Source organism: Erinaceus europaeus, chromosome 3 (assembly GCF_950295315.1).
Source record: "Erinaceus europaeus chromosome 3, mEriEur2.1, whole genome shotgun sequence".
In the NCBI taxonomy this organism is placed as follows: Eukaryota; Metazoa; Chordata; class Mammalia; order Eulipotyphla; family Erinaceidae; genus Erinaceus; species Erinaceus europaeus.
In genome coordinates, this window is record NC_080164.1 from 97918228 (window position 1) to 97936373 (window position 18146).

Here is an 18146-nt window from a genome sequence, read left to right on the forward strand (position 1 = left end):
AATTGGTCTATAGCTGGCGGCCAGTGTTGGGTCTTTTTTGGTTTCAAAACCGCTATAATCTTCGCACGACGCCAAACTTTGGGCATAGACTCAGATTCCAAGATGTGGGATGGGAATGAAGCAAGCCACTTCTTTGCTGCAGGGCCCAGGTTAAGAATGAGTTCTGGGGTGATGTTATCATAGCCAGCAGCTGTTCCCGGTATAACCCTCTTCAAAGCGTCCTCCAGTTCAGACAGTGTAAAGGGAGAGATTTTTGGAGATGGACAAGATAACCGGAAGTGGGATGACCACTCATGGGAAATTTCTCTTTTCCAGACTGGGTCGATCTTAGCTATTCCATAAGATTGAATAACAGGAATACTCCCTCCACCTTCTATGAAGCCAACATCACCCTGATACCAAAAGCTGATAGGGACAGAACAAAAAAGGAAAACTACAGACCAATATCTCTGATGAACATAGATGCCAAAATATTAAACAAGATCTTGGCCAACCAGATACAGCAACATATCAAAAAGATTGTTCATCACGACCAAGTGGGATTCATCCTAGAAATGCAAGGCTGGTTCAACATCTGTAAGTCAATCAATGTCATTCACCACATCAATAAAAGCAAAACCAAAAACCACATGATTATCTCAATAGATGCAGAGAAAGCCTTTGACAAAATCCAACACCCATTCATGCTCAAAACTCTACAAAAAATGGGAATAGATGGGAAATTCCTCAAGATAGTGTAGTCTATATATAGCAAACCTACAGCCAACTTCATACTCAATGCACAGAAACTGAAAGCATTCCCCCTCAGATTGGGGGCTAGAAAGGGCTGTCCACTGTCACCATTACTCTTCAACATAGTATTGGAAGTTCTTGCCATAGCAATCAGGCAAGAGAAAGAAATCAAAGGAATACAGATTGGAAGGGAAGAAGTCAAGCTCTCACTATTTGCAGATGATATGATAGTATACATAGAAAGACCCAAAGAATCCAGCAGAAAATTACTGGAAGTTATTAGGCAATATAGCAAGGTATCAGGCTACAAAATCAATGTACAAAAATCAGTGGCATTTCTTTATGCAAACACTAAATCTGAAGAAGAAGACATCCAGAAATCACTCCCATTTACTATTTAAGCAAAATCAATCAAATACCTAGGAATAAAGTTGACCAAAGAAGTGAAAGACTTGTATGCTGAAAACTATGAGCCGCTACTCAAGGAAATAGAAACTGATACCAAGAAATGGAAAGATATCCCATGCTCATGGACTGGAAGAATAAATATCATCAAAATGAATATTCTCCCCAGAGCCATATACAAATTTAATGCAATACCCATCAAAGTTCCACCAAGCTTCTTTAAGACAATAGAACAAACACTACAATCATTTATCTGGAACCTGAAATCACCTAGAATTGCCAAAAGCATCTTGAGGAAAAGAAACAGAAATGGAGGCATCACACTCCCAGACCTTAAACTATATTATAAAGCCATCATTATCAAAACAGCATGGTACTGGAACAAAAATAGGCACACAGACCAGTGGAACAGAACTGAAAGCCCAGAAATAAATCCCCTCACCTATGGACATCTAATCTTTGATAAGGGGGCCCAAAGGATTAAATGGAAAAAGGAGGCTCTCTTCAATAAATGGTGCTGGGAAAACTGGGTTGTAACATGCAGAAGAATGAAATTGAACCACTTTATCTCACCAGAAACAAAAATCAACTCCAAATGGATCAAAGACCTGGATGTCAGACCAGAAACAATCAAATACTTAGAGGAAAAACATTGGTAAAACACTTTCCCACCTACACCTCAAGGACATCTTTGATGAATCAAACCCAATTGCAAGGAAGACTAAAGCAGAAACAAACCAATGGGACTACATCAAATTGAAAAGCTTCTGTGCATCCAAAGAAACTATTAAACAAACAGAGAGACCCCTCACAGAATGGGAGAAGATATTCATATGCCATATATCAGACAAGAAACTAATCACCAAAATATATAAAGAGCTCAGCAAACTTAGCACCAAAAAAGCAAATAACCCCATCCAATAATGGGCAGAGGATATGAACAAAACATTCACTACAGAGGAGATCCAAAAGGCTAAAAAACATATGAAAAACTGCTCTAGGTCACTGATTGTCAGAGAAATGCAAATTAAGACAACACTAAGATACCACCTCACTCCTGTAAGAATGACATACATCAAAAAGGACAGCAGCAACAAATGCTGGAGAGGTTGTGGGGACAGAGGAACCCTTTTACATTGCTGGTGGGAATGTAAATTGGTACAGCCTCTGTGGAGAGAAGTCTGGAAAACTCTCAGAAGGCTAGACATGGACCTTCCATATGATCCAGTAATTCCTCTCCTGGGCTTATACCCCAAGGACTCCATAACACCCAACCAAAAAGAGGTGTGTACTCCTATGTTCATAGCAGCACAATTCATAATAGCTAAAACCTGGAAGCAACCCAGGTGCCCAACAACAGATGAGTGGCTGAGAAAGCTGTGGTATATATACACAATGGAATACTATGCAGCTTTCAAGAACAATGAACCCACCTTCTCTGACCCATCTTGGACAGAGCTAGAAGGAATTATGTTAAGTGAGCTAAGTCAGAAAGATAAAGATGAGTATGGCATGATCCCACTCATCAACAGAAGTTGAGGAAGAAGATCTGAAAGGGAAACTAAAAGCAGGACCTGACCAAATTGTAAGTAAGGCACCAAAGTAAAAACCCTGTGGTGAGGGGTAGACATGCAGCTTCCTGGGCCAGTGGGGGGTGGGAGTGGGTGGGAGGGATGGGTCACAGTCTTTTGGTGGTGGGAATGGTGTTTATGTACACTCCTAGCAAAATGTAGACATATAAATCACTAGTTAATTAATATGAGAGGGGGAAAATCAATTGTATGTCTCAAAGTTTTTCAAAACACAAACTGAATCTTTTTTAATATATAGGCTGTGTATTTGATATGCGGACTCTCTCAAAAGCCTAGACCAAGTAGATTACAAGCATCCAAATGCACAGTTATATACAAGATACTGGATACTGTACAGCAAACCATAACAAAAGGACTTTTCAAAGTTAACCCAATTACCAAATAATGTGATGATAACAGTAAATATCCATTGTCTATTTGAACCCTAAGACAGCAGGAACCTCACATCTCCACTATAGAGCTCCTAGTTCCCCGAGTCCTGGAACCCTTGGATAGGGCCCACTTTCCCGTATGCCTCTCCCAATCCATACCAAATAATATTGCATCTGCCGATCACAACCTAACCAATGCAACGATTGCCACCTCAACATGCTTCACCTCAGACTGTGTCCAGAGACTTCACGTGTGGAATGACAACCCTTCAGCTTCATTACTCGGGTGAGACCTTTCCTTTTATAGTACACTCTAATTTCATCTCAGGTGGTTCACTTTCTAACAAAGTCCCATAACCTAGATATACACCAGTTTCTGTGAGAGAGAGCTTATATTCACACGTATCCATAAACTAGTGCAAAATATATACCTGAAAGCAGAAGTACACTAGAGTTTGCAGTGAGTACCTCCCTAACACTTCCTCTCCACTATTCCAAGTTTTGGGTCCATGAGTGCTCAACAATTTGTTTGGTTTCGTATGTTAACTCTCTTTTCAGTCACCAGGCTCCAGATGTCATCAGGATGCTGGCCAGGCTTCCCTAGACTGAAGACCCCACCAATGTGTCCTGGAGCTCCGCTTCCCCAGAGACCCACCCTATTAGGGAAAGAGAGAGGCAGACTGGGAGTATGTCAACACCCATGTTCAGCGGGGAAGCAATTACAGAAGCCAGACCTTCTACCTTCTGCAACCCTCAATGACCCTGGGTCCATGCTCCCAGAGAGATAGAGAATGGGAAAGCTATCAGGGGAGGGGGTGGGTTATGGAGAAATGGTGGTGGGATTGTGTGGAGTTGTACTCCTCCTACCCTATGGTTTTGTTAATTAATCCTTTCTTAAATAATAAAAAAAAATGCTCAAGAATGTAGGTTTGAGCCCCCAGGCCCCACTTGCGGGGGGATAGCTTCATGAGTGGTGTAGTAGGGCTGCTGGTTCTCTGTCTCTGTCCCTCTCTACCTTCCCCCTCCCTCTTGATTTCTGGCTGTCTCTATCCAATAAATAAAAATAATACCAATATATAAAAAAGAATTTATATTTTTAGTAAAACTAAGGCTTTCAAAGTTTTCATTTAGACATTTCATTTTAATGATTTAGAGTTACTACATGGACATGAAACTTATTTGGCTCTTACCCTTGAATCAGGATTATCATCAAACTGTGCTCTAACAAATGTATCAAAAGAATCCCAGTAGTTTTCAGTTAGGTTTCCACCCAAAGACCACAGATAACAGAATACAAAAGTCTGACATATCACAGTATTCAGCTTGGCTTGCTCCTGAAAGAACAGAGAAAGTATATTAATATCTTATGTTTTTTTTAATTTCCTTATTGGAGGAGTAATCATTTACAGTCGACAGTAAAATACAATAGTTTATACATGTATAACATTTCTCAGTTTTCCACATAATAGTTTAACCCCCATTAGGTCCTTTTCTGCCATCATGTTCCAGGACCTTAGCCCTCTCTCCTGAACCCAGAGTCTTTTACTTTGGTGTAATAATATCTTATGTTTTTATGTTATATGCTAACATAAAGTCTTGAATTGCAAATTCCAAAGACTAATTTCTTTTACTTAGCCTCTTATATCTGAACAGCAGCTTTTAGTGTATGTTTTCTAATCTTCATCTAATGATTCAAAATGATATGGTACATACTTAAGTATTCTGGAAAAGTAAATGGCACTTACAAATGCCACAGATGAATGGTTTAAGGGGAAAAACACTCAAGGTTGTCTTCCAACTGACTGTTCAAATTTCTCTTATCATTTCATGAAAATACTTAAGCAGCTGCTAATGGTTACATATTGGGAACGTGTTATAGACTACAAGGAAATTAAACACTGAACAGAAGAGTAACTATTTCAACTTTGAGACTCTATGAGTCTTGTCTTCACCATGAGTCTCCAAAAAAATTAACTTGAAAAATCAAGTGATCACATTATAAGCCATTTAGAGCTAAATATCTGCAAAGCATCTACATAACAGCCCAATCTTCTCATCTTTTATATCAGTAAGAAAATTCTCCATACCATTGCAAAATTAAGAATATCCTTCCCAAGTAACAAGGATTCCAATAAACAACATAGTGTGGTAACTTTGCTGATGTTCACTTGTGGGATTGCTTGGGCGCATTTTTTATTGACAAAAGTTAAACCATCATCAACATAACGTTGGAAAAGGTTCAATATGTATTCTTTGGTTTCTTCATTCAGCTGAAATGAGACAAGTAAGAACAAAGGGAATATATAACTAAACTCAGAAATGGAGTGGCCCAAATCTATATATTCATTGTTTTCTGTGACTTTAAAATTAAAAATCTCAAGTATTATGTGTCCCTAAATCTTACCTCTCCAGAGTCTTAGCCTACTAGGGAAAGATAGAAACAGGCTGGAGGATAGACCTGTCAACACCCTGTCTAGTGGAGAAGAAATTACAGAAGCCAGACCGTCCATCTTCTGCACCCCATAAAGAATTTGGGTCCATACTCCCAGAGGGATAAAGAATAGAGGAACTTCCAATGGAGGGGATGAAACACAGAACTCTGGTGGTGGGAACTTTATGGGGTTGTACACCTATTATCTTACAATCTTGTTAATCATTATTAAATCATTAGCAAAAATAAAAAGAAGAAAAAATATCACAAGTATATCATGACATGAAATTATTATATTCTTTTTAATTGATAACATGGAAGAGAAACATGATAGTGTTCTACATCTTGACTTGGTAATATGCACATTTTTATTTTTATGATCATTTGTTAAATTGCATATATATATATACATATTCCATGCAGAGCTCTATACAGATGATATTTCTTATAACTGACAAACATTAAAAAGAAAAAAAATGAAAGGAATCATTTATAAAAAGTACTATAGCTGAAGTAGTGATTCCCAATGTATCCCTTTTTATAAATGCTCTTTATGTCATACTGGAAGCCTTATACAGACAAAGAGAAATTAACAGTATCCAGATATAGAAGATACAAGAAACTATTGCTGTTCATAGATGAATGGAATGATAGTCTATCAGAATACACCAAAGAACTGATAAAATATCTTGGAAGTAAACAACAGTTACTTTTATTTTAGGTTTCAGGATATAAAGACACAGGATACAAAACATATAAATCAACTGCTCTCTCACACACTGGCAGTGAGTAACTGGAATTTGACATAGAAATATATGTACCCTTCTTATCCTATGGTTTTTGTCAGTGTTTCCTTTCTTATAAATAAAAATTAAAAAAAAAACATTTACTTCAGCATAAAGACTCAGGCTTAATTCCAACAAAATATACACAAAATCTATATGGGGAAATCTACAAGACTAATGAAAGAAACCAAAGGAGATATAAAAGAGTGATAAGGTACCCACAGACATGGATAGGAAGACTCAGTATCCTCAAGATGCCAGTAACTGGGGACAATGCAGGGCTACTACCTACTCTGGCACCCACCTGAAATTTCCTATAGGCTTTTTCTCTCTGCTCACTGGTGAATCCTCCATTTTTCCAGCCAGACAAGCCTATTTGCTGTTCCTCAGATTTGCTTCATCAAGTTTAATGTCTGCAGAGCTCTTTCTCCCTTTCATGTCTACCTGACTGGAACCTTCTATACTCTTAAGACATAGTGGAAATGTCATTTCTTCTTTGTTTCACTCTCTCTTCCTCTTCAATTTTCAATTTTTAAAAAAAATTTTCAACTATTACTATGACCAAGCAAGAGCAGGATTTGAATTTAAAAAAAAAAATCAGGGGACTCGGGCTGTAGCACAGCAGGTTAAGCGCAGGTGGCGCAAAGCACAAGGACAGGCATAAGGATCCCGATTCGAACCCCGGCTCCCCACCTGCAGGGGAGTCGCTTCACAGGCGGTGAAGCAGGTCTGCAGGTGTCTATCTTTCTCTCCTCCTCTCTGTCTTCCCCTCCTCTCTCCATTTCTCTCTGTCCTATCCAACGACAAGAACAATAATAACTACAACAATAAAACAACAAGGGCAACGAAAGGGAATAAATAAAATAAATATTTTTTTAAAAAATCAGTGTACTTACTGCTCAGCTCTGGGTTATGGTGGTGCGGGAGACTGAACCTGAGACTTTGGAGCCTCAGGCCTGAGAGTCTGTTCACATAACCAGTATACTATCTACCCCGCCCAGATTTGAATAAGTTTTTTAAAAAATTTATTTATTTTCATGAGAGAGACCAGAGTACTGGTCTGATCTGGCAGGTAGTGGTGTGGGGAACTGAACTTGGGACCTTGTGCATGAAAGTTTTCCTTGGGGGTCTGGAGGTAGCACAGCGGGTTAAGCTCACATGGCGCGAAGCACAAGGACTGACATAAGAATCCCGGTTCGAGCCCCTGGCACCCCACATGCAGTGGGGGTCACTTCACAGGCAGTGAAGCAGGTCTTCAGGTGTCTATCTTTCTCTCCCTCCTCTGTCTTCTCCTCCTCTCTCCATTTCTCTCTGTCCTATCCAGCAATAACAACATCAACATAACAATAAAAATAACCACAACAATGATAAAAACAACAGGGGCAACAAAAAGGGAAATAAATAAATAAATATATATTTTTTTAAAAAGTAAGTTTTCCTTGCTGCTCCCATGTGTTGCTGAGGATTGATCCAGATTCTCATGTATGTAATGCCAGTGTTCTGCCATCATGTTCCAGGACCTGAGCCCTCCCTCCCGATCCCAGAGTCTTTTACTTTGGTGCAATAATATCTTATGTTTTTATGTTATATGCTAACATCCCCAGACCCAAAATTCCATTTTTAAGAGGTAGGGAAGGTGAAATAGTTCACTTAGATAGTGTGCTGCTTTGCCATCTGTGTGATCTAGTTTGGAGCCTAGCTCCTACCACATTGAAGGAAGCTTTGGTGCTGTGGTCTCTCTCTCTCTCTCTCTCTCTCTGCCTCTATCTTAAAATAAAATAAAAGTTATTGGACCAGAGTTGGTGATATATGAACCAGGTTTCTACTTTGTAACATGCCTGACCCAGGTTCAAATTCTTAGCCCCCATGACACTGTGGTTTTTGTCTATCTTAAAAAGTTGATCTGGAGCAATAAAGCTCAGAGAGAAAAAAAGATTCCCGAGTGAATTCCCATGGTTTCCCAAAGAGGTTGCAAACTAGTGGACATGTGATGATTTGGTACTAAATTAATTTGTGCACATAGTATCATAGGTTCTAATTTATATATGCCTCTGTGGAGAAATGATCTATCAAAGTTATACTGGCATTTAAATGATAGAGTTCTGTGGTATGTGAAGTGGAAAAAGAAAAAGAAAAAAAAGAGTGAAAAAATAGATGTATAGATACAAATATAGATATATAGTCAATCCATATCTGGGAGAACTATTGGAGGGAATGGGGACACAAAACTCTCTGGTCACAGGAACATTATGGAATTATACTCCTAATATCTTATAATTTTGTAAATGAATATCAAATCACTACTAAATTTATGTTTAAAAAAGGAAAAGAAAGACACACACACAGAAAGAAAGAAAATTACAAGGGGCCAGGTTGTGGTGATCTGGTTAAGCATATGTGTTACAACATACAAGGACCCGGGTTCATTCCCCCAGCCCCCCCACCTGCAGGGGGAAATCTTTGTGAGGGGTGAAGCAGTGCTACAGGTATCTATCTGTATCTCTCCTTCTCTATCACCCTCTTATCTCTTAATTTAGGGCTGTCTTCATCCAATAATTAAAGATCATACAAGAAGTTTTTTAAAAAGAAAATTATGAGAAATTATTCAAATGTGAAGTTATCCTAGACTACTATAAAATGTGCATCATATCTAACATCTGAGTAGTATTTCACTGTTATATATACTACAGATTTATTTTCTTTTAAAAATATTTATTTATTTACTTATTGGATAAAGACAGAGAGAAAGGGGAGATAGGAAGGGAGAGACACCTGCAGTATTGCCTCATCACTTGTGAAGCTTTCCCTCCAGTGTGGGGAACATGGATGTGAACTACTCTGAGATTAGAGTATATTATTCTTAAAATGTTTAAGTCCAATAATAAAGAAAATAACAGATTTTTATTCATCTTTGAAGATGCAGAAAAACAATGGCTCTTGGAGTGAGACCTGGGGTGAGGAGAAACACATCAAAAAATTGCTTGCTGAGTTAAAGTAAAAGGAAAACTTATTTTAGAATAGATATGATATAGAATATGGGATGTTTTTCTTTGAATTATAATGTAGAAGAAATCCTTTATCTTAATGGAGTGTTACCTCTAAGGTTAGAATGTGTGTTGTTGAATCATGATACTAAGACCAGGTAGGAAATAGTTTTCTCTGCCTTCAGTTCTTAAATTTTCTCTTTCTTTTTTCCTTCCTTTCTTCATTCCTTCTTCTTTCTCCCTTCCTTCCTTCCTTAGTTCCTTCCTTCCTCCCTCCATCCCTTTCCCACCCTTCCTTCCTTCCCTTTCTTCTCTCTCATTCTTTCTTCCTTTCTTTCTTTCTTTCTTTCTTTCTTTCTTTCTTTCTTTCTTTCTTTCTTTCTTTCTTTCTTTCTTTCTTTCTTTCTTCTGCCTCAAGGGTTATACCGGGGGCTTGGTGCCAGCACCATGAGTCCACTGCTCCTGGCAGCCATTTTTTTTCCCATTTTATTGGATATGACAGAGAGAAACTGAGAGAGGAGGGGTAGATAGATAGAGAGGGAGAGAGAAAGATAGACACCTGCAGATCTGCTTCACTGTTTATGAAACGATCCCCCTGCAGGTGGGGAGCAGGGCCTTGAATCTGGATCCTTGTGTGGATCCTAGCACTTCGTACTGTGTGCGCTTACCCAGGTGCTCCACTGACTGACCCCACTCTGGTCCTAAAATTTAAAAATGATACTGTCTAGATGTAAATATCCTATTCTTTCACTGTTATTCATCATCCCTTCCGTAGTCTATTTTTTAGTGTCTAGCCTCGTCTAATTTTACTAGATTCAAGCAAGTGGTGTGTGTTTGTACTTGAGTCCATTCAGAGAGAAGTCAGAGTATGTAGGAACCAGAGTGAGTAGGCAGGCTGGTTGGCTAAGGTAACAAATACAGAGGACAGATGGGGAGGGTATATAAACATTTCTTAGGAAGAGAGATCCAGTAGTGCTAGAGACCTCTCAAACAAGCATAGTGAGGCCTTAATGGACTGCTACTTGGGCACTCAATGGTGAGCCCTGACAACTGGAGATAGTGGAGAGTATTTGGTTGCTTTTACTTTTTTAGAAATGTTCTTAATCCAGGTTTGAACATAAGGCATCCATCTCAGTTCTTCAGGGTCCACAAAGACCATTCCACATCGACTGACTGTTGCAGGAGAGGCAACCTTTAGATCTTGCACCTAAAGTAGAAGAAAGTTGAAAAGCGCAATTAAATAGGTATTTGTATATAATCAAAGCACCATGGTAGGCTAAATTACAGGTAGTAAATGATATATCAGTGTGGGAAAAAATGAGCAGTTACACCAACCTAGCACATGCTTCCATTCCATAGTGAAGTATATACATTTACCTCAAAAAGCATATGGATTTGAGGCGTGAGTTTAATCCTCTCACTGTTCGCCAGGCAAAGCATCTTGTTGTCATCCAACACTGTATTCATATTCTCAATCCACAGAGCATCCACCGGTCCATCGCTGATGATCCATTTATGATCTTCTGAAGTGTCATTCACAGCTGCTCGGACACTCAGTGCCATCAAGCCATCTTTCCACTCCAATGTTAAGTTATTGACTTCTCCATATAACTCACCCATTGTAATTGATTTAGGGTTAAGAACGTAGGTTTTAACTGGTTGGTAAAAAGGATAGTCTATACCAAGTTTTCTCAAATTCCCTAAAGTTTCTGCCAGTATTTGATAAACTGTGGTCTTTCCACCTCCTGTAGGCCCCACTAACATCACACCGTGCCTTACTAACATAGTTTCATAGAACTGTATTACTTTTTTAACCATGCATGCCTCAGGCTGGAGATTATTTTTATTCATGACATCTATGATTGTTGACTGTAATATGCCATAGTTATGTTCTGGAATATGGACTCCAGGAAAAAGATCAGATATAATTCCACTGGGAAAAAAGCACATAAAAATAACATCAATTAGAATGTCACTGGTAATTTATATTTTCTCATACTTGTTACAATTAATTGAACATTACAAGGAGTACTACTTTTCTCATGGATCTCCTCACACAGAACTAGACTTTCTGGTGTTATGTACAGTAAGTCAATGCTCTTAGGAATGTCTCATGTTTTAATATTTCCCATTTTGCATAGTATATAGATAGTGATGAATTCACCCATTTTCTAAAAAAATTACTTACATATCTACTTTTTAGAAGTACTTAGGTATGCTTATAACACTATATATTTTTTTGAAAGATAAGATGTAAATAAAACTTGAAAATAAGAGGGGCTGGGTCGTGCACCTGGTTGAGTACACAAGGATCTGGGTTTGAGCCTCCAGTCCCCACCTGCAGGTAGAAAGCTTTGTGAGTAGTGAAGCAGTGTTGCAGGTGTCTCTCTGTCTCTCACTCTTTATGTCACCCCTTTCCCCTCAATTTATGGCTGTTTCTATCCAATAAATAAATAAATAATACAAAAAGAGGAAAAAAAAGTAGGTAAAAGGGGAGTAACAGAAAAAATGACAAATTCTATGGGAAGTTAATAATAGGTAGAAAAGCAACTGAAATCCTACTTCCCTCTGTGTTTTCAATTTGAGATATAGTAAAGATCTTACTATAAAATGACAAAAGAACTAAAGGAAATGACAAGAGATGAATTCTGTAATACTGTGTTAGAGGATTTTCCTAAGACAAGATACCTACAACTATAAAAAGAACTGCTGAGAAAGTGAAAACATAAAAAATTAAAAAACTAGTGAATCCCAACTTTTGTTAAGAGAAAAATACTTTGGGAGGGGCAGGTGGTGGTGCACACGGTAAAGCGCACATAGTAATAAGTGCAAGGACCTGGGTCCGAGCCCCTGCTCCTCACCTGCAGTGGGGATGTTTCACAAGCTGTGAAGCAGGTCTTCAGGTGTCTATTTTTCTCCCTCCTTCTCTATCTATCTTCCCTTCCTCTCTCAATTTCTCTCTATCCAATAAAATGGAAAAAATGGCTTCCAGGAGCAGTGGATTCACTGTGCCAGCACCAAACCCCAGTGGACAGAAAAAAGCCCCTGTGGACAGAAAAAAAAAAAGGAAAAATCCTTTGCACTTGCTAGAGAATAAGTATAGTCTTAGAGAAAGATTTCCCAATTTTTGTACCAGATAAATGATCCTTACGCGGTCCTTGCACTTTGCGCCACATGCGCTTAGCCAACTGCGCTACTGCCCGACTCCCTGTACCAGATAAATGTTATGAGTTCCTATAACTAATAAGATAATAATCAGAATGGAAAAATGCTCTAAGGGTAGTTAGTGGCTAGTAAATATTTAAAATGGTGGTCCAGGAAGTGGTGCAGCAGATAAAGCATTACACTCTCAAGCAAGAGGTCCTGAGTTTGATCCTTGGCAGCACATGTACCAGAGCGATGTCTGGTTCTTTCTTTCTCTCCCACCTTTGTAATAAATAAATAAATATCTTTAAAAATGTGAATATTTAAAATGATGCCAAAGACATTACAATTAAGTAAATACATATTAAAATAGAGAACTACTGTTGGAAACTTTAAAAACAAAAAGGAAGAGAAAATGTGTGCTTTCATACATTCATTTATATAAATACATTCATTTATCTTCAGAGGACATCTTGATATAATCCCTAAATTAGTCGTTAAATTTAAATTATAACGATATATCTAAATTAAAAGAAACGAAACTATAGCAAAATGCTTAACATGAATGACACTGGACTCCTAGACAAAAGCAATTATATTTATGTTAAGCTCTGGGTTTAAATATTTTTAGGTCAGAATTTTCTCTTAGGTTAGGAATTTGTACACAAACACTAATTTGTAAAGTACATAACCTAGTGACCAATATTTTAAAAACAATGAACTAATGTTAACATTTAATAGCTTTATTTTAAACCAGTATTTCAAAACCACAATAAATAGCTCAAGAAAAGATAAGAGAGTTATACTTTGGGAGAGACAGAATTAAGGTCAGACTATCATTCTTCTCTATATCATAGTTATGCTTTATTCTGCAACCTCTAGAAAATTACCTGAACAGAACAGCATCATCTGTTAGGAACTTGGGCAAGTTGGAGTCTCGTAAAGCTCTTATCAGTACCACATCTTCACTCAGGTTGGGGTGCTCTCTTTTTAAAGACCTAAATTCAGGGCGGGAGAACAGCATAATGGTTATGCAAACAGACTCTCATGCCTGAGGCTCCCAAGTCCCAGGTTTAGTCCCCCGCACCACCATAAGCCAGAGCTGAGCAGTGCTCTGGTGTTTCTCTCTGTGTGTGCTTCTCTCTCTCTTCATCTCTCAAAAATAAAATAAATAAAAATTTAAAATATATTTTTTAAAAAAGACCTAAATTCAAAAGAATACTTCAGTTGTTATGAGAACATAGCTTTTAAATGAGATTTTCCAATATGTGGACCAGGTATTTTGTCTGCAAAAAAGCTCTGAGGTCATCTCTCTACAGACTTCTGCTTGGCATGCCAAGTCCATCAGAAACCAATGACTGGCAGGGAAGCCCAGAGGAGAATCACAAGGACATTTCCTCACTCACTGTCAATCCAGACTATCTAACCAGAATATACACTTCTCTGAATGCATCCTGATGACTCAGATCCCTGTGAACGTCTTTGGATCCACAATGATCTGCTTGATTCTTCTACCAGCTCTTCTTCAAAGGGCAGTTCACTTACTCCTTCCTCTGGAAAATTTCTCTGTTCTCATTGTGCCTTGGTCACAGACCAGTGGGTACCATTCCCACATGATATTCTGGTCATCTGTCATACTTACATCATACATCCATCAGAAAGCTCTAGTTAAGTTCTTTGTGTGCAAGTGTATTTTTTGGTAGCTCCTAATCTTTAAGTGGCAATTCTGTGAAGAGGAGAAATACTATAGGGGGCCAGGCTGTGACATATCGGGCTAAGTGCACATAGTACGAAGTGCAAGGACCAGTGCAAGGACCTGAGTTCAAGCCTTCCCTCTCTCTCGCCTCCCTTCTCAATTTCTCTCTGTCCTATCCAATAAAATGAAAAAAAAAAAAAAAAAAGGTTACCAGGAGCAGTAGTTTTGTAGTGCTACTAGCACCGAGTTCCCAGTGATAACCCTGGAAGATGATAGATAGATAGATAGATAGACAGACAGACAGATAGATAGACAGACAGACAGACAGACAGACAGATAGATAGACAGACAGACAGGGACTGTATTTGGGAGGCTAAGGGGAATAAAGAAGATAGGGGAAGGCAGGGAAAGGAATCAGGCAGAAGGGCCCCTGAATTTGTAGACTGAGCCATTAAGTGAATCAAGGACTGAGAGGAAGGACTAGAAAAAATATTCCATCAAGAGTATTTTTGCTTTGGACAAGTCAAGGATTCTAGATGTGGAAGTTTCAAGAGGTTTACAAAAAGAGAACTTGAAGTCTCAATAGGGGAAAGACAAGTGCTTCACCAGAAACCAGAAAGTAGCTTCACCTTGAACCATACACACACTCAGACACAAATTTAAGACACGACTGAAATGAAATGAAGAACTTAAAATTTTTCTTTTTAACACTTTACATTACATTATAAATTGGGTGAATTATTAATAAGTCACATTATCCTATCTTATGCTTATAAATCCTTTGCATAATGAAACCCAATGTATGTAATGAGTTTAGGGGAAATAAAAACTAGTGAAAATGCACTTGTAGCTAAGGTTCAGACTGGGAGTAAACATGTTACATCTGATACTGAAGAACAGTCCTGGGATAAGGACAAGTGACCCATTTCACTGTGGTATGAGAACACCAAGGCAAAAAATGAGGTCAACAGTAGCAATTCACACTTATCAATGTGTTGCATAAGAGTTTCAGGTGACTCATTTAATGCATTTACCTACATAGTCTGGAATTTCACTCTTAATAACTTTGGTTCTTACCCAGCCATTACCAGAACCGACTTCACAGCTCTCATGCCAAAGTCATAGTGATCCTGTTGAGAGAGCTGTTCACTGCAAAGCTTATACATCTGAGTCATTTTCCTGGCTAATGTTTTGCTGGATTCAAATCCTTCAGAATATAGGATTACCTGGAATAGAAAAGTAAAATGAATTATATGTGATAATATTTATAGCAATACTTTCAGTCACCAAGTTGCAGATACTATCATGACTCCATCCTGAATTCCCTGGGCAGACAACCTCACCAAAGTGTCCTGGAACCTCAACTCTTCAGAGTCCTACCCCACTAGGGAAAGATAGAAATAGGCTGGGGGTATGGATCCACTTGCCAATGTCCATGTCCAGCAAAGAAGCAATTACAGAAGACAGAACTCCCACCTTCTACACCCCCAAAATAATTTGATTCATACTCCCAGTGGGGGAGAAACAATAGGGAGAAGATGACCAGAGGGCTGTGAACTCCAACTCCATCAGTATCCAGAGAGTGAAGAGGGAAAAAGAAGGGACATTTGGATGTAGTAACAGTGTATGTGTGAGATGGAAAGGAATAGGAGATGGGACCCTAAGAATGTGCAAATATATACAAATATGGACAGTCAGTTGTAGAAATAACAGTTAACCCATATCTGCAACTTTAGGAATAACTATTATAGCTTACAATGGAGGGATTGGGGATTGAGAACTCTGGTAGTGGGAATGATATGGAGTTGTACCTCTGTTATCTTGTAATTTTGTAAAGCAATATTAAATCACTAATAAAAATATTTATAGCAGTACTAGTATGATACCCAACACGTTAAAAAAATCTACTTTTAGAACCTGAACTAGAATTGGCATATTGCACCAAAGTAAAAGACTCTGGGGTGGGGGTGGGGAGAGAATATAGGTCCAAAAAGGATGACAGAGGACCTAGTGGGGGTTGTATTGTTATATGGAAAACTGGGAAATGTTATGCATGTACAAACTATTGTATTTACTGTCAAATGTTAAACATTAATTCCCCAATAAAGAAATTTTTAAAAATCTACTTTTAGTATTATGCTTCTCAGAAACGTAAAGATGAATGGTAAATAGGTTACTTTGGTCACATGAATGTGACAGGTAGGATATCACGGGGATGCTGAACACTAGTCATGCTTGCTTTCTACGAATGGAGATGTGGTCTACCTCAGTAACACCTATTTTAAGGATCAGCAGAGTTCACTGTTAGAAAATGTTCATATAAACAATGGAAAAAGTCAGCCTGGGTATGGAGAAACTACACATGTACGAGGCCCTGGTACTGCAAATAAATACTAAAAAGCAAGAGACTGTAATATATGGGATATACATATACATATTTAATGGGACATTAATCTCCAATTAAAAAAAAAGACAAGACTGCCATATTTGAAACAAAATAGACTTTATTATACTAAATGAAACAAGTGAAGAGAAAGACAACAAACTACTTGATGGTGTCTCTCATATTTAGAACACAGATGGCTAAACTTGCAAGAACAATGGTAGCCAAAGTGCTATTGGAATTTGTGAGAGTTGTGATGGTTATGAGAACTCACAGAACTTTGCACAGGGTATGGTAACTTAACACAAAGCATTTAGGATAGTTAAATTATACTCTGAAATCTTATTATCTCGTAAAACATTAAATCATTAAGAAAAAAGGAGGTAAACGACTATCTGTGTGTATCCTTCAGAATGTTTTATGTGCACTTGAGAAGAGTCTATATTTGTTTTATTTATTTATTTATTTATTTATTTATTTATTTATTTATGATGCTGGGGTCCTGAGCATGTGTGATTTCATCACTCTCAGGGTTACTTCTTCACTCTTTCAGTTCAAATTTCCTTTGTTATGAAATGCTGCAATGAGTATGGGGGGCTCCTAGAGTCCCAAAAATGTCCTATATTTTGATATTGATGGTCACATGGGTGAAAACATAGTAAAGAGGCTGCTGAATTTCACCCTTTGACATATGCACTTCACTATAAATTATACCTCAGTAAAAGGTAACAAAGACAATACACATAAAATTTAAATATAGTGTCTCTTAGCTAGACATGAAGAAAAAAAACAAACTTAAATAGAAAATTTAATATAAGATAGGCAAATTTAAATACATTGTTTCTTAGCTAGCATAAACAGTTTAAATAAAAATATTACTAGATACATAATAGAACAAATATGTTAGTAATTATATAATTAATCACAAATAATTAATTAGTGATAACTTTTTCTTATTAAAGTGATGCAGACTTACAAACCAATCACTTCTCTCCACCATAATAAATAGTATTGTCTTTATTCAATATCTTTTAACTCCAGTAAGTGCAAAGAGAAGTGAGGGGGCCAGGCCTGGTTAACTGCATACATCAAACTACACAAGGACTTAGGTTCAGGCCCCTGGTCCCCACATGCAGGGGGAATACTTCATGAGTGGTAAAGCAGGGTTGCAAATCTCTCCCTCCCCCCCTCTCCTGCTCTATCTCCCCATCCCATTCAATTTGTCTCTACCCAATAATAAATATATTTAAGAGAGAGAGAAGTGATAATAACAGTCATTTCAAAACAAATGCAGACATTTTATTTCATAGAGATGGACACCAAAGGACTGATTACTTCAATTTCTTGATTCACTCTAGTTTTATGATCCTGATCCTATTATAGTCTAGACACTATACTGGGCAATATGGATATAGCAGTTAAACAGACACACACACACACACACACACACGCACACACCCTAAGACATTCTACAGGGTAATAATCATATCCACACTTAGCAAACAATGATGTGTGACTTTGCCAGGGTGCATTCATGAAGGGCATTTCCTACTGTAATATCATCAGATGGTATAAACAAAAGAAACCAGATTAAAATTTTCTGCTTTCAAACACAAAGCTCAC

The 18146-nt window shown here is 37.9% G+C and overlaps 1 protein-coding gene across 1 annotated transcript in view; it reads right to left on the reverse strand.

Moving 5' to 3' along the window:
* Positions 1 to 18146, reverse strand: part of DNAH6 (dynein axonemal heavy chain 6) — a 307800-nt gene that overhangs the window by 169001 nt on the left and 120653 nt on the right. Inside the window, exons 31-36 of the mRNA XM_060187710.1 lie at positions 15218 to 15366; positions 13335 to 13442; positions 10678 to 11233; positions 10385 to 10507; positions 5188 to 5370; positions 4291 to 4434 (exon numbers count right to left, since the gene is read on the reverse strand). Of these exons, the coding sequence (XP_060043693.1) occupies positions 4291 to 4434; positions 5188 to 5370; positions 10385 to 10507; positions 10678 to 11233; positions 13335 to 13442; positions 15218 to 15366 (1263 nt within the window). The remainder of the gene's footprint in view (positions 1 to 4290; positions 4435 to 5187; positions 5371 to 10384; positions 10508 to 10677; positions 11234 to 13334; positions 13443 to 15217; positions 15367 to 18146) is intronic.